At 35.8% G+C, this 24,806-nt stretch overlaps 1 protein-coding gene across 1 annotated transcript; it reads right to left on the bottom strand.

The window, feature by feature from the left end:
- Positions 1-1,385: 1,385 nt before the first annotated feature.
- Positions 1,386-23,141, bottom strand: LOC120626854 (synaptic vesicle glycoprotein 2C-like). The gene is made up of 10 exons (XM_039894629.1): positions 23,042-23,141; positions 20,715-20,876; positions 17,171-17,333; positions 14,111-14,232; positions 12,775-13,019; positions 12,021-12,169; positions 11,170-11,311; positions 3,284-3,573; positions 2,481-2,608; positions 1,386-1,964 (listed from the first exon to the last, which is right to left on the bottom strand). Exons 1-10 carry the CDS (start codon positions 23,139-23,141, stop codon positions 1,912-1,914), a joined length of 1,554 nt encoding a protein of 517 aa, XP_039750563.1. The 3' UTR covers positions 1,386-1,911.
- Positions 23,142-24,806: the final 1,665 nt, after the last annotated feature.

Here is a 24,806-nt window from a genome sequence, read left to right as displayed (position 1 = left end):
TCGTTATAAGGTTTGCTACACGTTGTATATATTTACTGTGCCTAAAATAAGCACAGTTCTTTAGGATAGTTCATACCTACTGAAATCCGTGACGTCATTTGACGTTTAATGTAAAAACACTACTGTGTACACAATTTTCATATTGTATACTTGTATAAACATATTTTTGAATTTAAACATCTAACCAGATTTTATTGACAAATTGTGATGTGTTTTTAAACGAAGCAATGCTATTTTCTTGTAAAACTTTTTTGTTTTTTTTCCGTTTAATCGGACACTAATGTAAACCTTAATGTGGTAAGGGGTCCAATATAGGTATGAGACCTATATTGCATCCCTAACAACATCAAAATATGTACAGCCTTTACGGACATTAGGGTATAAAATACGCACAGACTTATTTTATATCTGTTCTTTATTTCATCATGGATTAGGTACAAATGATGAAATAGAGAAATAAAAGAAATAAGTACCACCTATAGATAACAATAAATCACATTGTATGTTCGTAATAATGCAAACAACGTATTAACAGATAAAAGACCACGTTCCATTCAGGATGCTTGTTCCCGTAATATAGGTCAATACTTCTACATTATCAACCCGGTCACTGCAGCGTCTTCTCTCAGAAAGAACAGGGTTTTGGTCGCAGTCCACCAAGCTGGTCAAGTGCGATGGGTAGACTTCACACGCCTTTAAGAACCTTATAGAGGACTCTAAGATAAAAATTTTTGGCTTATTTAATAAGTTTTATGACTATTTATTCTATATAATACTTTTTTTACAAGCAAAATAGTTCGAAAATAATGAACTGGTGACTCGGCAATGCAACTCACAAGTTACTTAATTTTTACTTCTATCGGCAGAACAAAAACTGGACAAGGAAAAGTTAAAACTAAACAACTAACTACTGACCTTCAGTAATGGAAAGGCATTTAAAGAATAAAATGAAAGAACGGTCTCCTTATTTGAAAGGTTAAAAAGTGGGGCCATCCTAAATCCTTTACTACATCCTTTGTGGTAAAGAACAATCACTCTTTTTACACCAGCCAAATTTAGAATTAGCACAAGTGTTTTCCAATGTAGGTAATGGTATCTAACGATGAATATCTTAAACTCTTTTGTATTTAAATAAATAATTAATGTTATGCTATCCGCTTATCACTTATCATGTCAGGAAATAACAATCAGATGGTATCGATTTTATTAGGCAATGTCATGAGATAGATAAAATATTAGATACAATTAAGCTTTAAATTTATGGCAGCATTCTTCAAATACCCATTGACATATGGAAGTACTAGCTGTTGCCCGCGAACTTCTTCACGGGCATAAAAAGGATTTTTATACATCCCGTGGGAACCTTTTCTTTCCTAAGATAAAAAGTAGTCTACGTTCTTTCAACTTTGAAAGGTTGATTGTTCGCTTAGTTATATATAGGACATAGAACAAACAATGAAACAGTTTGCATTTATAACACTAGAGTGGACTAGTAAGGATGCCCAACCCTGTGATCCAAAAAGTCCTAAAACTTGCTATAGATATACTATCGGATATCGTACAACTAGCGAAGCACTTACGCTCGGAAAACGGCCCAGTCCGAAGAAAATACCTGGATGGATTAAAATTTTAACTGAAAATTATAACGCAATTAAAGTATTCGAAGATTGGCCAGTAACAATTTGATTGCGAGTCGTGCAATCGGGCTTTCAATACCTTAGGCCACGCTCGTCACATTTCTGCATGCTCCATACAATGCCATAAAAAATCTGGGGTACATTTTAGAACGACCAAAGAAGACGGTTCAATTGTCATGTGTCAAGTGAATTTACGCTCTTATGTTATCGTAATTTAGTTTTCTTTTGTACTCTAAACTTCAAATTCATACGCCTCGTTATCATGCTGGATAGCTCACTGTTTTGGTTTTTTGTCTTTTGGGAGATACCACGTGAAAACAGCTGAACCTGGAATAAAAATAGGCAATTTATAGGCTTTTTGATACTTTACTATGGTACTTATAGTTATGGAAAGTGTTTTGAAGAGTTCGTCTTCTTGCAGTTCCGTCTCCTATCGGAGTTTGGCAACCATTGAGGCTATCTGGAGTTTGGACGCAGCTGCAAGGAACAACGATCGGGTACTTTTCCAGAACTATTCGCGTAATTTTTACAGCCACGATGTTCTTCTTCAGCCAAGAGGTTATTGTTTCTCATAATATGACTAAAATTCTCCTACTTTGTAGAGTTGGTTGCATTAGTACCACTACCTCTGTCATACCTGTTCTCGACGGTACCACACGCCAAAGAAACAACTTTCATCCGCAACATCCGGATGGCTGCGTTTATGATACGATCCGTTATACCAGATCATTTTTACTTTAATTTATTATTGCAAATTGTTTAAAAGTCATCGACTGTTCTTTTAAAAGTACCATTTGGGATTGTTCAATGAACGAATTCCTTGCTGCATGGACTTGTACTCACTTAGTAATAGCACCGACCAGGCGTAGAAAGTGGCCTCGCAATTGGCCGAAATGAGCGCCCCGATCGCGTTGACACCGAGGAACGCGCTGGATCTTCCTATCATCACGGACAGGCAAGACGCCATGCCTCTGCAATAAAAAAGCAAGTGTTATCGGCTATCTAATATAATTTATACCATTTATACCAGGATTATAAAGAACACAACGCTCTTATCTGAAAACCCATTAGACCCAGCTAGAAAATTCTTTGTTAGAACCATTACTACAGATGAACATTTATTTTTTGAATCTAGCCTATCACCCGCACTTATAAAGCATTCATAGATCTCTTGCCGTGATGGTGAGGAAATAGTGATAACTTTATATTCGGTAACTTAAAACTTAAGTGATGAAGTTTCCAAGCGCTGGACTCAGACGAAGCCCGCAAAAATAGACGTCCCGAACCCTGACTCCAAAACCATCATCAATTCAGTTGCAAACTTACGCAATCAACTGATTCTGAACTCTGTATAATCCCGAGACACGATTATGTTGTGCAGATTATATTTTTTTTATAATTGAGGTTGGTGACATCTGTCTTTAGCTGTTTTAGGTACTTTTCTAGGTAATATATAGACTCTTAAAACTGTGCAGATACTAGGGATTCTAGATGCTGGAGATCATCATCACAATCATCATGGGTGCCCTCCCACAATGAGAAGAGGTTAAAGCCGTAGTTCACCACACTGGCCTAGTGCGTATGGATTTTACAGCAAATATAAACTCAGGGCATTCATATTATAGTAGTGTCTTAATTAAAATTACCTTAAAGAAGTAGGATAAAGTTCCACAAAGTAAACGCTCAGGATACCCATGGAGAGCGCACAGAGAAGGAAGATAAAGAAGAATATTCCTCCGGCAATGGGAACTGCCACCACGTTAAGCAGGATAGCGGCTATTGCAGAGATAACTATGATGAACAGCATCGCCAGTCTCTTCCTTGAACCACACGTGAGGGAGAGCACCAGGTTCGCCGAGCTGGCCAAAGCGCCGTAGGACATGGCAGATAGCAGAGTTGTCTCTTGGATTGTGTCGTTGCATACTTCTTGGACAATCTGAAAATGATTTGAATTCGAATCATAATTCTCGTATATGAACAATAATCGTCAAATTACCATCATCATTCTTCTTTTGTTTTATTAATTATTCATCTTTTTTTTTTTTTTTTTTTTTAATTAAGTATTTATAGTAGCGTATTTGTATGTTTATATGATTGTATATATGTATGGAATATATTTTATATTTTTGTACATATCTTTAATATGTTTAGTATATACTATGTTTTATGTTTTTTTTTTTTATTATTTATTTATTTATGTTAATTTAGTTTTAAGTCCTAATATTTAATTTTGTTTGTTGTACTACCTACTTATTTCTTATAACATTTTCTTGTATGCCTTTGGTTCCCTGGAAGAGATCGCTATTTAGCGATAAGGCCGCCAAATTGTACGTTCTACCTTATTGTGCTGTTGTATTTGTATCTCTGAAAATTTTCTCTGTGGTGTACAATAAAAGTGTATTCATTCATTCATTCATTCATTCATCATTATATTATCTTTTTTATTTGTATTTATGAATTACTAGCTGTTGCCCACGACTTTGTCTGTGTTTGATTTTGTTTTTTGATGTGGCATTCAATTTAGTTGTTGTTCTAACAAAAATTAAAGTATTGAGTATCGCTAAGCCTTAGAGTAAATGAGGGGTTTGCAGCTGTCCGCTGAGGAGTTCTGTCCTCTATCTCCAGCCACAGTTTGGGCAAAATTAAACACAAAGCTATCCATAGTACATAAATAATTATTTAATTCGGTTATAATTTGTCGGAGTTATGGTGTAAACTAATCTTTTATGGCTAAAATGTGTAATTTCAAATAGTGACGTAGTGAGTGTAGTTTAGTGTGTTGATAAACCTAAATCATAACCAAACAACAAACCAACTACTTTAAAGTTGACAAATCTGCTATCAGTGCATTTTAATAAGTGTTCTAAACAATAAATATTACAAAATCGTGATTAAATACAAAAATATACTAAAAGTGATCGTTGCGATTTGAAACTTTGACAAGTTATATTAGTAGATCTCATTCAAAATTGGATAACAACGCCATCTAATGAACAACGACTGAACTATATAGCTGGATCAAGTCAAACAATAAAATAGTTCACTAATATGCCGATAGATGGGTCTAAATTAAAAACCATAGTTTATGCTGGCTAAGAAGTACTGCGAACTCGAACAACATTTTGAACGATACGAATAAGCATACAGTGGCGTAGTGCAGACACTTAGGGAATTGATACCAGCCTGGGTTCGAATCCTAGCCCAAACTCAAAGATTTATTTTTCTGTATGACCATTTTAATTATCATAACGACCAAATTTACTGGAAAGTACAAGCACGGATTTAAACTTTTCATACTTTGATAACAATGGATTCTGCAAATAACATTACCTTGAGACGGAAGTTTATTTCTAACTCTTTAGCAGACTTATCTTTTCTGAGTTCCAAAGATGATTATAGCCTAGCAGAGGCTTCCTCGATACGAAGTCTACCAGATACATCGGCCGGTGACACGAGTATTATTGCAGATTTTAAAATTCAAATTGAAAAATTGAACTTAGAATTGCAAAGTGCACACGCCGAAATTGACAAATTAAATTCTGAAAACCAGTGTCTTATAAAGAACTTAGAAAAATATCATAAAACAATAAATATTCTAAAAAAAATTGGCATCCCGGACACAGCTGTCTCGAACATAAATACCCCTACCGCTAGTAAGCTAAGGAAAATATTTTATAAACCGGAATTCCAGCGTGAGACTGAAAAAATTAGAGATGAAATCGAATCAACTCACAACCAATTTATTACTACTCAAAATAGTTTAAAAAAAGGAGAATTAGATCTAAATAAAAATGAAGGTGAAGGAGGCAAAAACGAAAATGGACATAAAATGAAAAAAGTAAATCGAAGCTCAACAAACATGGACATGCTACAAGTGAAAAATATTGAGCTTTTAGGAGGAAAAAATGATCAAATGCGAATTGATACACAACCCAGAATAATTATACTGGGAGATCAACAAGCAATGGGTCTCTCATCACTTTTAGTCAATAAGTGGAAAGGGCGCTGGAATAATAGCTATAGTATTACAGGGTTTATTAAACCTTATGCTAAATCTAAGGATGTGCTCAGTTACTGTCAAACATTAGCTCATAGTCTTGGCCAGAAGGATAGGATCATATTAAATTTGGGTGCTAATGACTCAAATCCTTTTGAAGTTTTAAAGGTACTTCTCTTAGCGTTAGATAAATTAAAAGGCACTAAGGTATTTGTGACGCAGGTTAACTCAAATGCAACTATAAGCGAGAACGTGTTAAATATGCATATCTCATCAGTTCTTAAATTATCTGATAACTGCATACTATTAAAAAATGATAGAATTAATCTACCTCAAACAAAATATATAGATATCGTATCAGATCTTATAATTCATGAAATAAGTAAAATTGATTATGAAGACAACTACATATTTTCTGTAAAAAAAAAATTCAATAACTTGAACTCCAAAAAATTACTACCAAAAAAAGGAACTATTCCCTACTATTTTAAACCAATGACTTACAAAATAGATAAACACAACGTCCCAATAAAAAACCCTACTTCAGATGTTGCTCCAAAAAGGGGCACTATCCCATTTTATTTTAAACCAAACAACAACAAGGCGGGAGCCATAAGACAAAAGTTTTTTCGCACCGAAAATAAATTCTGACTTTATATTATTTCATCAAAACATAGCCGGGTTTATAAATAAAAAAGATTTACTAGAAGCAATTATAGAGGACTTTATTTCGAAAAACACTAAAATCGATATAATATGCATTTCAGAAACTTTTATTAGAAATGACATGATAAATATATTAAAATTACAGAATTATGAATTAGCCGCTCATTATTGCCGAAGTAATGAACGCCGTGGGGGCACATGTATTTTTGTCAGTAGTAATATTAACTATAAATGTATAGATGAAATACAAAAGATTGCTTGTATCAAAAGTTTTGAATGTTGCGGCATTGAAATTACAGCACTCGAATTAATAATTATATGCATATATAGGGTACCAAAAAATAGTAATATAAATGATTTCTTTTTTCAATTAAAGCGTCTTTTACATTATCTATCTAATAAAAAAAAGAAAAGTAAAATTATTCTCTGTGGTGATTGGAATTTGAATCTTTTAAAACCTACAAAACAAATAGATGAATTACACGCTATTCTTAGAAACCATAATATGAATATACACATTAATACTCCCACTAGACAAAAATCATGTTTAGATCTTTTCATTAGTAACGTTCACAATGCTATAGGCGAAGTCCATTACCTTGCTCTTTCCGACCATGAAACTGGGCAGACACTGAAAATTAAAATTAATCAGGAATTTTGTACTCCTTATAGATTTGAATACAGAAGAGATTATTGTGAAGATAATATTTCTAAGTTTCTTACTTGTATATCTTCTATTTCTTTTTCTGATATTTATCACAAAAGCGACCTTGAAGGTGCATTTAATGATTTCCATCATATAATTGTTATGTTTTATGAGCTTTCATTTCCTATTGTTAAAATTAAAATCAACAATAAACGTAAGAAAATCTATTGGTTAACCAAGGGTATAAAAAGATCTTGTACTCTAAAACGAAAACTATACTTACACTATCTTAAATCAAGTTCTAACAAAAAACTCAATAAAAAAAAATATGAGACTTATAAAAAAATTTTGAAATCCTGTATTCTTAAAGCTAGAGCAATCAGTAATAATCGATTTATTATTAATAGCAAAAATAAATGCAAAGCAGGATGGGAAGTCATAAAGGATGAGACATCTTGCAATAACACTAAGCCTGAATTTGATAAAATTGCTGTATCAGGTATGGAATATACTGATCCAACAAAAATTTGTGAGTTATTTAATGATCATTTTATTGATATTTGTACTAAAAACAGGAAAGAAACAAAAACGGTTGTAAATTTTTTAAAAAATAACACACATTCTATGTTTTTATCACCAACTAGTCCTTATGAGATTTATAAAATAATCATGACACTTAATAATACGTACTCAGCAGGTTATGATTCTGTTACTACTAAGATAATAAAAAGAGTAGCTCCATATATATCGGACATCTTAAGCTATATTATAAATTTATCGTTCTTGCAAGGCTGTTTTCCAAGTAAATTAAAAATGTCTATTGTTAAGCCTCTATACAAGAAAGGGGACAGAACGTTACTAACTAATTATAGACCAATTACATTAGTTCCTGTATTTGATAAAATATTTGAAAAAGCAATGCAATCAAGAATCCTAAATTTTATAACTACACATGATATTTTATGCAAAGAACAGTTTGGTTTTAGAAAAGGGAGCTCTACTTCGTTAGCTTGCTTTAACCTTATTAAGGATGTGACAGAATGTCTTAATAAAAAAAAACGAGTAGTATCTGTCTTTTTAGACATGAGCAAGGCCTTCGACTTCGTGCATCATGAGAGACTTCTAGCAAAACTCGAAAGATATGGCATGAGGGGTAAAGTCTTTGACTGGTTGTCAAGTTATTTGTGCAACAGAAAACAATGCACAGAAGTCACAAAAATACTAAACTTTGAAAAACGTACCTTTAGATCATCCTGGAGGATTATCAATAGTGGTGTTCCGCAAGGAAGTATATTAGGTCCGTTGCTCTTTTTGTTATATATAAATGACATAACAAGCATTATATCCCAAAATTGTATATTATTCGCTGACGATACAACTATTACAATTAAGGGCAAAGACGTAAATGACTTTGAAAATGACATTAATAATTCAATTTATAATATAATTCAATGGTTAGATGAAAATAATTTAAATATTAATATTGACAAAACCAAATTTATTCAATTTGAAACAACTAATTCATATCAGCCGTTACTAAACATACATTATGACCAAGAGCCAATAGAAAACGTAGAAACTATAAAATTCTTAGGTATAACAATAGATAAAAAACTTAATTGGAAATCTCACATAGACACTACTTGCAAAAAAATTAACAAATTTGTATTCGCTTTACGAAGAATAAGTCAAATTTCCTCCATACAGGCTTCCTTGAGTGCCTACCATGGGTATGTGTCACCTATCCTTAATTATGGTCTAATTTTGTGGGGTAACTCAACAGATTTCGAGAGAGCATTCAGAGCTCAAAAAAAATGTGTCAGGGCAATAACTGGGGCACATTTTTTGGATAGTGCAAAACCAATCTTTCAAAGACTTAATATTTTACCCTTACCCTGCATGTATATTAAGGAAACGTGCCTATTTGTAAAAAAGTATGGACATTACTTTATAACTAAAAAAGTACAGCAGGCGAAGGATTGTAGGCGGGGTAATAAATTAGTATGGCCCAAAGTAAACCTCACTTTATATAAAAGAAATGTTTATTGTATGGCAATAACAATTTATAACAAATTACCAAATACTTTAATTGACATACCTCTGCCTAAATTTAAGATTAAAATTATTGAATGGCTTATGCTTCATAAATTTTATTCAGTAGACGAATATCTAAAATCAAAGGCTTAAATTATTGTATTTCTAGGTTTATATTTTGGTTTACTTTACATTAATTAATTTTAAGTTGACATTGTAATTTAATTTCATAATTTTTGATACCTTAATATTCTGACATTTTGTATAAATTGGAAAAATAATTTTATAATTAAGGTGTTATTATAATTTGCATGCCATAGAATGGCAGATTGTAGCACGTAACTTATTATGTTTTAGTATAAGATCAAATTTGTTAACCTGCAATCACGCAAATAAAGATTTGAATTTGAATTTAAAATCGTCACACACTCATCTCCTCTGCCAATGGAACCGAGTTTAATTTCGGGATAAAAAGTATCCTATATTATTTCTAACACCTCCAAGAATATGTGTACAAAGTTTGATGAGGATCGGTTAAGTAGTTTTTGCGTGAAAGCGTAACAAACAAACTTACATTGACATTTATAATATTAGTAGGGATAGGGATGGCCGCCAGCTCGCTACAGTGCGATCTATGGGTATTTAAGCATAAATAAATATTTGTCTTTGAGATTTGAGTTTTTGAACCGATTGACGTCTATTGCTGGACATAGACGTGTTTTGTAGTGACCTTAAAAATCCACAGTCTAGGGCCGCTTATTTCCAAACTATTGTAATAACTCGTACCTATCATAAGTGATTTTAGATTTACCTAAATAAACATTTGCAGGATAACTTCCCATACAACATTTCAGCCAGTGAAACGAGATTAAAATTACCCGTAAGTTCTTTCCAGTGGGCATGACAAAATGTTAAATCCTGAAAAATGTTAAACTTTGAAGTCTACCAACTTTTTACAAATTTCCAAACAATTGGCTGAACGATCATAATTTGATTAGAATGCTGACAAAGCGCCTGTCTCGATAAAATCTAGCCACTAACTATCTAGCCACTAGGGTTGCACGCGCAATCAGTAGAATACTTTAGTTAATTAATGCCCATTTTAACTAAACGGTGAATTTGTCTAGTGGGAGGATTTAATTTTAGGTAACCCTACTGACAAAACTTCCGTCAAGCGTGTACCGGAACACTGCCGCGTAGAAAATGATTAAAGGTTTGAGTTTGATGCATCTGCCGTACCCAAAACAAGTCAGGCCGCTAACATCTTAGACCATCACTTACTAGGAGGTCAAGGGGTAATTTGTAAGATAGGCATACAATGTAAGAGTTCAAACTTCGTGGTTCCTTAGTAACTGCAATTCTGGGTTGGTTTCAATATACCAAAAACTCGCACAAAGCAAAACGTCTTCCTTTCTTATACGAATGGCTGGTATTTGGAACGCCATCTATTCTGTGTTCCATAACTCTTACAACCTTGGTAGCTTTGAAGGAAGAATGAATAGGCATCGTCTAGGCACTTTCGCACGCACTCTCACGTCAGATTGTGGTCAAGCGCTAGTCTATCTTCTTCTTCTTCTATATATATAAAAGAGAAAGTGTGGGTATGTTCCGTATAGACTCCGAAACGGCTGGACCGATTTCAATGAAACTTCAGGGATTTCAGGTAATCTCCGGATTGACCTGGCAAGTAATCCTGTAAAGTTTGGTCACGATCGGAGCACTCCTATTTTTGAACTGTCAAACTGTCAAATATTCTATTGATGGGTGTACATGGGTGTAGATAATGATCTTCACCCGCTCGAGAAGAGAATAGAAGAGAATGAATACGGAGAGAAATAAGTGATTTAATATATTATGAGACTTAAATTAAAAATGTAATGATATAAGTTTATTGTTTAAATAAATAAACCAAAATCTAGCCCGGTGAAGCGGGCTGGGTACGCTTGTTACCAATAAAAACAAACTAACGCAGATTCTAAGATCATCTTCCAGTTTCATAATTAAACCTGCTCCATGGTTCCACATGATTCCAATGTCAAGTTGCATATCCATGCCAAATTCTGCTTATCGGATGATGATAAATGCCAGCAAGAATGAGTGATGTAAGTACTGCATTCTTTGCAATTATAAATCAGGAAGATACACGAACCGAACAATTCAAATCATAGATCTTGAAAATATGTACTTACAGTACCATTTCCAACAACCATTGCACTCTCAGTCGAGTAGCGGATGACAGTACACAGGTTCATTCCACTGCCGCCGCCAGTTTCGAGGACTGAGAAAAGATTGTTCATGATGTAAGGTAGCCAGAGGATGAAACCGCTTCCACTACGGGCAAAAATTCAATATAAACAAAATATACGTATTTTAGGTATATATAAGTAAACAAAATATTTAGAACATAAAATAAAGTCAGCACATATCCATTGAGTGTGGAAACCTTAAAAAACAAGATACGGAAGAACAGCGCTGGATTATTATTTTTTGTTTGTTTTTATAGACGAACCAAGCAGATGGCCCACGTGATGGTAAGTGGAAACCATCGCAAACAGTGAAACACTTCGCAGGGTATGCAAGCTACATGTCCTGCAACGTGTCGCCCTGTGTCCATCAACCTGAGTAGTAGATGTTGTATATGTAGAAGCCACAAGTGCACGTAATTACATCGCTACCCGTGCCCTTTAGACCGAAACACAGCATTGTGACAATGCTGCTTAGCGGCAAAAATAAGCATGGTGGTAGTAATTCCCCGGACAAGTCACAAAAGGTTTACTACTTCTAAAAATCTGTGTTGATTTGGCTGATACAAAGGTTCATCTTATCAAATGCCTTTCCCATAATCACCAAGGTGAGCAGACGGGTTGGTGATCGCAGTGGATGGTAGTAAGTAGCACCGAGAACGCTACTGTCTGTTTGCCGTTATATTCCCTTAATCGCCTCGTACGACACCCGCGGAAAGAAGACGGGTACAACTGTATTTTGATCTGCTGTCATCGCACGGTATAGTCAAAGGCCTACTGATCAGAAAAACACTCACGTCATATAGATGACCGTGACGAGGTAGAACAACTTGAGGGTGATTTTCAGAAGCGGTGGGCGAAACAACGCTGTGGTCTGTTGCCACATCGCCTTCAAGAACGACTCCTCACATGTAGATTCCTCAGAGTCATCGATGAGTTTCTTTACCTACAACATAACAACAAGGTAAATAAAGAATCTTTTTTAATTTTTATTTATTGCAAGTTGTTGTGTGTCTTTAGATCCCAGGTTAGGAACACCGCTGTTCCACGAGCATAGATGTCCGGGTGAAAAGGAGGTTGGTAATTCACGGACTCTCTTGACAAAACACTAGAAATAGTAGTAGGCTATTTCTAGTGTGTGAGGACTCTTTTGTCCCTTATCTCTCCTCTGTATGTTTTGATGAGAGATGCGGCAAGAATGATGAGTGCAGAAAAAACTTACTGCCTATCAAATACATTTCTAGACGGCCGATTGGCGCAGTGGGCAGCTACCCTGCTTTCCCACAACCGGAAAAGGTTTGTGTAATTAACATGAACGTTTTTCAGTTTTGGGTGTTTATATGTATATTATAAGCATTTATGTAGATTATTCATAAAAATACTCATCAGTTATCTAAGTACCCATAACACAAGCTACGCTTACTTTGGGACTAGATGACGGTGTGTGTATTGTCGAAGTATATCTATTTATTTAGTATATTTAACTTACTGCCTAACAAATCCATTTCTAAAAAATCTCAGTGTTGCATAGAAGTATCAAAAATAACTTACTGGGAATTTTTGTGAACTCTCTCCAGTGTTGCACGCGTATATCTTCTTAAGCACATCCAACGCTTCTTCATGCTGTCCTCTAGAGATGAGGAACTTAGGACTCTCGTGGAAAAGCCGCAAAAGGCAAGCCGTTAAAAAGCAGGGGGTGGCCATGACGAAGGCGAGTAGACGCCACGGTCGGTAGTTGATACCGAGGAAGTCGATCGGGTAGGCGAAGTCAAGAGGTAGGATGGGGTACGCGAGTACTGGAAAACAAATTTCACTATATTAGGCTCATGATTGGTAACGTAAGCCAATGAAGGGGTGGTGAAAACTGTATTCTGTATTCGGATCACGGCAGATCCAACAAGACGGATACTTAATTAAACTATTCTGAACTCTCTTTCTCAGCTGGCTTTGTTGACATGTCAATACTCATATTATTTGAGGCCAATTGGCGCATTTGGCAGCGACAATGAATTTCAAAACATTCAAATTTCATTTATTTCAACTAGGCCTACTTTATAAACACTTTAGAAACTTCAAGTATGTCTGTTTTTAGTGACTCTACCACCGGTTCGCAGCAAAGCAGATTCTACCGAGAAGAGCCGGCAAGAAACTCAGTAGTTGCTCTTTTCCAACATCAACATTTACAATCATTTTTCTTTCTTGCGGAAGATGAGAGCGAAGCTGGTTGCTTTCTGAGTCCAAGGCCGTGGGTTCGATTCCCACAACTGGAAAATGTTTGTGTGATAAACATGAATGTTTTTCAGTGTCTGGGTTATTTATATTATAAGTATTTATGTATATTATTCATAAAAAGTATCTTCAGTAATCTTAGTATAGCACAAGCTACGCTTACTTTGGGGCTAGATGGCGATGTGTGTATCAACGGTGAGCGCTGTGAATTTAGGAGGATTTAGTGTATGAGGCCCCAGGTTCGATTCCCGGAAGGGGCAATTTGGAAATATTTGGCTTTGGCTGTGGCTAATTACCAGCTTAAGACGTGCCGCTAAACGATTCACTTCCATCATCTCACTACCGTGTAATTCTTATGTACGCATCAAAAGTGCCTACTTGAATAAAGATATTTTTGACTTTGACTTTGACTTTGATTAAGTGCTTCGGTTTCGGAGGTTTACTATTATACTTCCTAACAGATGAGCCCGCTATCATCCTAGACTACATCAACACTTACCAACAGGTGAGATTGCAGTCAAGGGATAACTCTTAATGGAATAAAAAATGTACATAATATGTGCGGAGTTCTAACTGCACATAAATGAATAAACACATCTGGATTGTTAACCTCCTCTTTTTTGAAGGAATTCTGTTAAAATAATGATTTCTAGCGTACCGGCCACAGTAGCTTGCGAGCACATTAACGCACACGTACACAGAAGCATGGAGCGGCCCCGCGCGCGCTCAGAACAGCTCTCCCCAAGCAGGGTGTACGCGCCAGAGTTACTGGCCGACGTGCTGTGAACAAGGGTATATTTATGAAAATGAAGCTTAATTTGCTATACTCCCCGAAAAGCAGGAGAATTTGTATGGTGTAATTTATAATATCTTCAATCTTCATAGTCCACACGGAACAGATCCTCGGAAATGTACCCTCTACGCACGTTTCGCTTAGAAACCTGAGCAACAATTATAAATTTTAAACAGCTTTTAAGAAATTTGTTATCTGCCCCTTGAATAACTCTAGATTGTAAAAAAAATTATGATTGTTAGCTTCACCTGTGTTTGTTTGTATGTTTGTAAACGACTCCTTTAGACTTGATTTTGACCCTACTCCATGGTTTGATATCGTTCAAACTTTCAGATATATCGAGGACCGATGATAATACACTAATTTAATAAGATTATTCCATTTTCATCATTTATATATATTTCATGGTGAATGGGTTACCGATTTGTTTTGCTGTAAGGAAAATAATAGCTTAAAAAAAGGCTTTCATAAATAAACTAAACTAAAAGTTAAGTATGGTTTTTATATCAACCTGTTTAAACTACTTAATATTTTTTTTGACATTAGACAGGCAGTTGGTCGTAAAAGATATGGCAAAATCAAAACTACAAGTTTATAGTCAAGTTTGACCGAGACATGTTGTGCCGACCAAGGTTTTCAATTTATTTTTATCTTTATACCAAATCGGAAACGACTCCACAGGGTGAGGGTACTGATAATTATGCTATTATTATATAGTAGTTAGATCGCTTCTTCTTCAGTATTTAACAAAATCAATAACTCTCTTTACCTACATAGATAAGGAAAGATAACCGGAACAGGTGAGGTGTTCTGACGCATGTTTTATTTATTTGTGATCTCCGCTGGGAAATACGTTTAAAGTAAATAGCGTCTATTTATAGTCAAACCCACAACGCTTCGGAGCAGCGTGGTGGGTACAAGTTCTTTGTTGGGCTGGATAGGTTAAAGCAATCTTCAAGCTTCTTGAAGCTTGCTTGTAGCTTAGCAGAGCATTGTACGCGTAAATGACAATGTTAACTCCAGCACTGTCTAACCTCAGTCTAACATAGCCAGCAGGGCTAGCACAGGTTGGAGACAAAAATTACATCCCCCGATTATATACCCTAAAAGGGATATAATTAACGGGTCTATCTGCTAGAGCACGGGAAGATGGAATACGAGAAGCTTACCCCAGTTTATACACATATATTATTTGGATATTATTTCCACTTTTGCGCCAGTGCTCTGAGCGTTGGTAAAGCTGCTGGAGAAGAAAAATTCGCTGAAATTAAAATTAAGCTTAATTTTCTATACTCCGTGAAAAGCAGGAGAATCTGTATCGTGTAATTTATAATTTCTTCAATCCTTATACTCCACACCAAACAGATCTTCGGCAATGTACCCTCTACGCAAGTTTCGTTTCGAAACCGGAGCATCCTCAGCAGATGTTGACTTTACAATGAATAATTGTTAAGACAAATTAAGCTTAATTTTCATAAGATATCGTAGATTTCCGCAAAGTAGCGCCTGCTTCTATCTAATATCCAATACAAAAATTATATACCCCGATTGTATCTCTTTGACCAGGGATGAAATTTACTTGACCAACTGCCAAATCAGGGCAACGGGTATTGGGAAAAGTACCCTAGATTAAAATTAAGATGAATAAATATGAAATTAAGTTAAGTACATATTGTGTAAAAGTCCACGAGCCTGAGAGTTCTCCGTAATGTTCTCAAGGACGTGTGAAGTCAACCAATTCACACTGAGCCTGATGGACTATGACCTAAACCCTTCTCAGGAGGAGGAGACCCGTGCCCTGTAGTGGGCCGGTAATAATGAAGATGGATGAGTTAGGTGGGGCATCCTCAGGTTAGCGAACAGCTCAGCGGGAAAGAGTAGATTCTACTTTAAATTGTTATGATTTAAGTCCGGCTAAGTTTGTTGTGGGCTTCTTCTTAGACCAGGACGCGTTTGGAACCCTCGTAGCTTTAGTTTTAAGTTTACGAATGTGGTTATCGCCATCATCTCACTACCGTGTGGTTCTTATGTACGCATCAAAAGTGCCACCTGTGGGCCTACTTGAATAAAGATATTTTTGACTTTGACTTTGACTTTGGCTTTATTTTAGTCTTTCGAGATATCCATGTCTGTGATGTGCAGTTCATAATCAAAGTTAAAATGACGTTCCTGGATTTCACGGTATTTCTCGTATGCTTAAATTATTTTATCGTAGGTTTGATACCAGCAGGGTTATCACGGGCGGGAGATAAAAATTATATCCCCCGATTATATCCCCCGATTATATCCCCTGACAAGGGATATAATTAACGTGCCCACCTGCTAAATCACTGGAACATGGAATAGGACAATTTTACCCCCCTTTACTAATACACATATATTATTTGGATATTATTTCTACTTGTGCGCCAATGCTCTGAGAGTTTATAAAGCTGTGGAAGAAGGTAAATTTATATCTTTTCCCCGGGGAGATAATTGTCTCCTACCCATGCTAGCCGTGCTGTAATAAACCAGTAGTTACCACCTCAGCCTCTAAATTCAAATTCAAATTGAAAATTTCTTTCTTCATGTAAGCCTATCACAGACACTTATAAAGCATTCATACATATATGCTTACATAATTATAAGGGGATGATGATAACCTCGTTCGCCAACTTTAACCTAAAGCTACGAGTTCCAAACGCATGCAATATGTAAAGATTTATAGAAAACCAGCACCGGCAGGGTGATAACCTATCTCGCGACAGCAATGCGACAGGCGTAAATCTTGCAATAACAGCTGTCAAACGTCACTTTTGTTTACTTATTGTATGGAAAAGTGACGTTTGACAGCAGTGATTGCAAGATTTACGCCTGTCGCATTGCTGTCGCGAGATACGTAATCACCCTGCCGAATCTACTGAACGTATTTTTTGGGTTACTTACAAAGTAGAGGATACCAGCTTGAGCACTGCCATTGTCTTCCAGTTGGGTGCGAAGCTGCTGAGCGCGGCAAACACGAAACCCACCGACATTGATATCATGAGAGTCAGCCGCCTTCCTTTGGTGTCCGACACGTATCCCCACAGCTGGGCGCCAAGCACCACCCCTGTTTTATAATATTAGGTATTCAATTAAACACTTGTTTTTTTATATGTGATAGGTGTAAACGTTTATTAAGGATTTTAAACGAAGGATTCTTGGTTAATCAACATTCTTTACTTTATTTATTATGTTTCATATTTAATCCATTATATTATTTTTATTCGGTATTGAAGGAGATGGCAGATCATCGTTCGATTTTCCACCGCCTGACCTCCGAACTTCAATATGAAGATGGCACCTAATGATGATATTTTTAAGTAAATATCATTTTTATATATATAATTGTAGTTGCTTATTTATTTATTTGTATTCAGTTACAAATATTGTTTTTTATATATTATATGTATATATTTAAGTAATGAAATATTTATTTTATGGGTATATGTATATATGCACCACCTAACTATTTTCTGTACCTGTTTTTTATCTTCGCCATTGGTTGCCCAGAAGAAATCGCTACGAAGCGAAAAGGCCGCCAAATTGTATGCGTTCTTTTGTCATACTTTTCTTTTTTTTTACTTTTCTTTTCTTGTTTTGTTGCCACCAAAACACCACGTACATACTGTACATAGAGTACGTAGTGTTTTGGTGGCGTTTTTGTGGTGTGCAATAAAAGTTTATTCATTCTTAAATATAGTTCAACGGGTTCATACCATGATCATATTTTTGAATTTGTGGTGGCTTTGGAATTGCTCGATTTTTCGACCCAGTTGCCTGGATCGTGGTCACGACGGGACTCAATCCATCAATATTATCGTGGTATTTACCCGTTAAACTATATTTAATAATGTTGATAAACCACGAAAATCTTATTATTATTATTTTTGGATTTGTCGATATTTCAACCCAGTTGCATGGATTGAGTCCCGTCGTGACCACGATTCATGCATCTGGGTCGAAAAATCGAGCAATTCAAAAGCCACCCGGGCAATGTTTTCGTTACGTTCGCTGGCCCAGAATAGAGTCTTTGCTAAAATCTGAGTAAATGAATTAAACTGACATAATTTAGATTATGATTCACTGACTAATTGGTGATTAGTATTGAAAATATAATACGTCGATGGATTAGCGCAAGTATTTGATATCGCTGAGCTGGATTAATATTTTAAATCAGATTTCTGATATTGATAAAATAAATAATTCAAGTGAAGCGATAACTGACGATGACAAATGAATGCTTTTTTGCGAACGTTTTATTTCAAAAACAGCCTTGCTGTATTTCACCAAGGCTGCCTGTATTTTTATTCCGAGGGTTTTTTTTGTTTTTGTTAAAATTGGCTGTATTTTGTTAAAGCTTGCTGCTTTTCCAATTGATTATGGACCAACAAAAGCCTTTTTACTTATTTAATCGTTGAAGTGTAGACAACATCCTTGCGGATAAAATCCTCTATTTTAGATTCAGATACGCAATGCCAGCAGTCAGAAGCTTGCAACCTTTTCATTAAGAAACCATTAATTGTTTAGTAACCTCGCTGTAATAAATGGGTTTTAGCATATTCTTTAAACATAGGTAGGTCCCAAATTACCTTAGGAATCATATTATCAAAGCGTATACTCAATGCCGCAAATGACTTTTGTACCTTTCGCAGTCGATATGCAGATGACACTTAATTAACCACCAGGCTGGCATATCTAACTCATATGTATTTAATTTTAGTTAAAAACCATCTCGGGGAAAGGATAAAAAATTATTATTATCTTCTCCCACAGCTGTATCAACTCTCAAAGCACAGGCGCACGAGTAGAAATAATATATGTGTAATAAAAAACGGGGTTGAACTTGGGGCAGGTTGACACGTTAATTCTGGTTTAAGATATTTATTGTTCCATAAAGGAATTTCCACTTAAATGGAACTTACAGGCTAATTTACAAAAAGAGGGTAATTATATAAAATTGTATCTTCGAGCTATGGAGGGTAGAGGTAAGGAGAGTCATCTTATATGGGAGAAAAGTTGAAAAAGTGTCCAGTTGTTGCGCTAAATAACAGTTCAAAAATCCTCCACAATGGCGCTGGTGGATGCACAGGGTATGGTATGAATGTAGCAATCGTAGATGAATTGAAGTATTCCGAGTTAAAAAATTTAATGTCATTATCGACTAAAGTAGTTAATTATTGAGAATTTCAACAACTTACGTTGTACAAAATATTGTGGTAAATATAACCTTACTTCCTTATTTTTCAAGCCTACTCTAACAATATTTATATTTGGCGCTTCTTTTAAGAGTTACCCTGATGCAAATGTGGCGCCATCCTAATTTAATACATTTTGTCGACACTTTTTCATATACACAGATGACTCTCCTTACCTCTACCCTCCATACTTCGAGCGCACAATACATAAATTGTAAATTGGAAGTGGGCAGTTTTGAAGCACCGTCGCATCAAAATCATATCGAAACTCAACTGCTGACGCGAGCCCCGGCTATGTCACTGCATAGGTAACATGGATTCATCCACAACTAGATGTCACAACTGAAACTGCTACTTGGTTATTTAGTTTGGTATTTAATTTCTTTATTTCTTAGATAGAAAATAAGTTTTATTATTAAAATGTAAAGTTTAAGTTTTATTCTGAAAATGGTATTTTAGTAATTTTTTGAAGGTGTGTATATTTTTGCACTCTTTAAGATTTTTAGGTAGTTTATTATATAATTGAGCACTTTGAAAAGTAATTTTTCGTTTGCCATAATTAGTTCGCGGTTGGCGTAGGATTATATTGTTGGCACTTCTACAATTGTTGTAGTTGTGGATATTTATTTTTCACTGTAAAGGTTATGTTTGAGTTTAATTCTTTTGTCTATAATTTGCGGATTAAAATACAAGTAATTATATTCCTTGTCAGGGGATATAAATTATAATGGGGGATATAATTTTGTGTTCTGTAAGTGCTAGTGGCCGCTTGTTTTTAGTGCTCCCAGCGATTGGTTTGATGTTTTGTGTCCAACTCTTTGGAGGTCGAACGCTGCGTTCACCGATGCGTGGTAGCTATTCTAGCTCCTTCGTAACCCAACGTCCATCGGTTCTCCATGCTATGTTCACAGCCCATTCCAATTTCTGCTTCGTGGCTCGTTGAGCTAATCTCTACTTCGGATAACCTCATTTCCGATTCGATCTCAAACCGACTGAACTTTCTACTAGGATTAAAATTAAGTACTGGTTCTCCATCAGCAAATGGTGAAACTACAGTTACCGTTGAAGCTGGCCAGCAGGCAGCAGCCACCACCGGGATACCACCGCTTACACGAGTCGCCTTAGTCGTCTAGTCGCTGGAGTAGATAATTTGGAAAGCAATAAATTTACATTTCATTACAAGAAGATATATATCCATCCAGCTTTAGAAGATACGATTCTCAACAACCCAAGATGTTTCCTTAAATACTCACCGATCAGAGGTGTAGCGGTCAACAGGGCCCTCTGCTGCATGCTCAGTTCCAGGTCGCAAACGGCCGCGGCGACTACGAAGCTGGTCCCGAACAGGTCCATGCCCATCGCCTGCAGCGTCCAGCTGCATACCAGAAGCAACCCGAAGTTATATTTGCCGAAACCTTGAGAACATGGGCGCACGTGTGAATGGCAGTTTCTGATAAAGCACACCTCTGTCGAAAATCGGCTTCTAGTTCGTTATATCAACAGATGCATTACCGGATTTCGGTTAAAGCCTTTCACCATTACCGGTACACTACAGCACGGCTAGCAGGAGACAATAATATCCCCTGGAGAAAGGATACAAATGTATCTTCTCCCACAGCTTTATCAACTTTCAGAGCATTGGCGCACAAGTGGAAATAATATCCAAATAATACATGTGTAATAATAAACGGGGTCAAACTTCTTCTATTCCCTAGTGGCTGTCCCTTTTGTTTTTTATGTATTTTATATTTTAATACGATACTTATTATCCTATTCCGGTCTTAGAGAAATCGAAAAAATCAAATATCATAAAAATTGGTCCACGTCCAGCTGTTCTTTAGTTATAAATGGTAGATATTACATACAGAATAGGTGTTCTGTATGTAATATCCTTCCTATCTTTATTATTATTTTTAGTTTTGCTGTGTTTACATGTCATTATTATTATTAATTTCTGTGAATGTCATGGTCACTTGTTATAGATGTACATATAAGGGAATGTGTTAAATATTGTACAAGTTCTTCCTGTATATGGTAAATATGTATATTGTTAGTGTCCTTAATAAATAAATAAATAAATATATATAGATTCCCTTGCTTTAGCAGATATACACGTTAATTATATCCCTTGCAAGGGGATATAATCAGGGGATATAATTGTATCTCCTGCCCGAGCGAGCCCTGCTGGGCACGGGTTTCCTCTCACAATGGGAAGGGTTAAGGCCGTAGTCCACTGGCCATAGGCGAATTAGTAGGCTTCAGAGGCCTTTGTGAACGTCATGAATTCTCAGCCTCATGCATGCCGGATTTCCTCACTAATGATGAATGTTTTCTTCACGCTTAAAGCCAAGTGATATTTCAATTTCTTGAATTTAAAACACACATTACTCGAAAAGTTAGACGTGGTCCTCGCGTTGTTTAGAAAACTGATATTTTAATTGCTTGAATTAAAAACCGGGAATCGAACTCAATCCCCCGACAGGGTGTTTATGTTAATTACTAGACTATTATCGCTCTAAAAGATTATATTCTCCAAAAAAAGAACAAACTGCTCATTTGTCGAAAAGTTGAAAGTATCAGCTGTATATATATATATATATATATATATATATATATTTATATATATACATACTAGCTGTTGCCCGCGACTTCGTCTGCGTTTGATTTTGTTTTTAATGTATTCAGTATCGCTAAGCCTCATATTATATCATAGCCATAGTAGTATATATATATATATATATATATATAACATGTGACTGTCAATTAATTATAGACAAATAATTTGCAATAAAATGAAATTGCGACTATAATTAAAGATCTAAGCTATGCTATCTCTTAAGTTGGACCAGACTGCTCACGGTGTGCCAATTTAATTTAAAATCGGTTAAGTAGTTTAGGAGTCCATCGCGGACAAACATCGTGACAGGAGATTTATATATATTAAGATATAACATACATAATATATTTAAATATATGCACAAGTACATAATAATAATATAATAAAGTATGTAAAGTCAATGGTCTTCTCGCGAAAATCTTCGTCCACCATCTTAAGAAGCTTTCGCTTGGTTGTTGGATCAAGGGTCGGATACAGATGGCAGTAGTCCTTGAAACACGATTTGTGAGGAGGTTCCTCACTCTAAAGCCCTGACCGCTGGTAGCTTGGGTACTCAAAAGGCCAGCAAATAAAAAAAAAATTCATTGTTAAAAAGTTTGACGGCCGACTGGCGCAGTGGGCAGCGACCCTGCTTTCTGAGTCCAAGGCCGTGGGTTCGATTCCCACAACTGGTAAAGTTTGTGTGATGAGCATGAATGTTTTTCATTGTCTGGGTGTTTATATTTATATTCTAAGTATTTATGTATATTATTCATAAAAATATTCATCAGTCATCTTAGTACCGATAACACAAGCTACGCTTACTTTGGGGCTAGATGGCGATGTGTGTATTGTCGTAGTATAAATATATATATATATATCAAGTAAATAATACGCATGGTGGTAGTACTTCCCCGGACGAGCTCTGTCACGAAAAGCTTTACTACTACTCCAAGTTTTAGTCTTAGTTTCAAACGAACTGACCTGTTGCATCTAGGGCTTCCTCGATAGTCGCAGCATACTTCAGCGGATGTGTCCTTTCCGCCTCTAATTGCTTATCGCTTTTCTCCAATTTCAGATGCATTTTGTATTGCCTAAAAAGAATAATAAGTCCACTGTTAATTTGAGATAAAACTAAAAAAAAAACGATCAAATCCTTCCACTCAGTTTTAAACGTGGTAAAGGCTAGGCCAATGGAGGGTGTGCCCATAATCACCAAGTTTGGCAGAAGGGATAGTGATCGCAGAATATGGTAGTAGTAGCACAAAGGACGCTGCTGTCCTAGTTCCGTTATATTCCGTGGCAACTGTATACAATAAATCCAAAATTTATTTCAAGGTCTTTCAAACGTCGAGACTATACGTTTCCAGTGACTCTACCGCCGGTTCGATAGGTAGATTCCACAGAGAATAAAATGGCAAGAAACTCAGCAGTTGCTCTTTTACATTGACAACGTTTTACAATTTAACAAACATTATTCTATCTTGTGAGAGATGATATTGAGATGAGTTTCTATATTAGCAGCGACGTAAATTTTATTGTTCCCTTTTTTTTTGAAAAGTTATAGCTCGACTGCGATCTTACCTAAGTGTTAGAGATGGGCCGGTCTAAGATGGAAGCGCACAGCCCTGGACGGGGTATCTCTGTTATTTACCCGGCTTAATTTGTTGAGGGCTCTTCTTAGACCAGGGCGCGTTTGGAACCCTCGTAGCTTTAGGTTTAACTTGGCGAACGAAGTTATCACCATGCCCTTACAAATATGTATGAACGCTTCATAAGTGCCATAACATGAATAATTTGAAAAATTTGAATTTAAGCCGCGAATCTGCTTCTAAACCGTATTTTGTGAGTTTAATATGTTTCTCTTGAAAACGATTTACCCCTCTTAACAAAACACCTGGGGTTCTCTTGGGTACGAATTTTCCTGAAAACTGTATTTCATCCGTGGTTGAACGGAAGTTGGTCGAACACTTCTGTCAGTCTTTTAACGTCCCATTGTTGGACTGGGACATCTCTTACATGAGAGAGGTTTTTAAAGCATAGACCCACCCTGCTGGTCCAATGCGAGTTAGTGGGCTAATAACCATTATTTTTATTCCTATAGAATTCTGAAAGCGGAAGGTACGGAGAATAGAACACAAAATACATGCTCCATAGAAATCAGATTATAAATATCTCGAGAAGAGTTCCGAGATGGCCTAAATTAGGAAATTGCATGTCTAAAAAAAATACGAATGAAATCAACCTACCTTAATTTAACTTAACCCTAATTAAACTTAAATTAATTGAATATAAAACTAAAAAAAAACGATTAAATCCTTCCACTCAGTTTTCTCTCTCTCTACGTGTATCTATCCGGTGTTACTGTAATTATTTTCCTACGACAATTACATGAGATCGGAAAGTTTTATCTTTATATACTGAAATCTGAAGACGTCATCTGCCGAAGATCTATTTTGAACTAGGATCCGCGCGCGACGTTGCGTGTATTATATGTTACGCCAACAGAGTTTTGGCTGAAACTTTTACGTCATTATGTCGTCGTCGAAAGTCGTGACATCAGGGCACAAAAAAAAATCCATAAAGCTACGAGTATATACGTACGAATATGAGGTAGGTACGTCTCGTTGTATTATTTTCAAAGTTTATGAAATAATAAGTTTGTACGAAGTTTTTTCGCTTGCTGTTAAAGTTTTCACCATTTGTTAATTTAAATTTTATATTTTTATCATAGTGCACTTACAATCGA

Source organism: Pararge aegeria, chromosome 10 (assembly GCF_905163445.1).
Source record: "Pararge aegeria chromosome 10, ilParAegt1.1, whole genome shotgun sequence".
Classification (NCBI taxonomy): domain Eukaryota; kingdom Metazoa; phylum Arthropoda; class Insecta; order Lepidoptera; family Nymphalidae; genus Pararge; species Pararge aegeria.
This window is presented reverse-complemented; position numbering and strand designations above follow the sequence as displayed.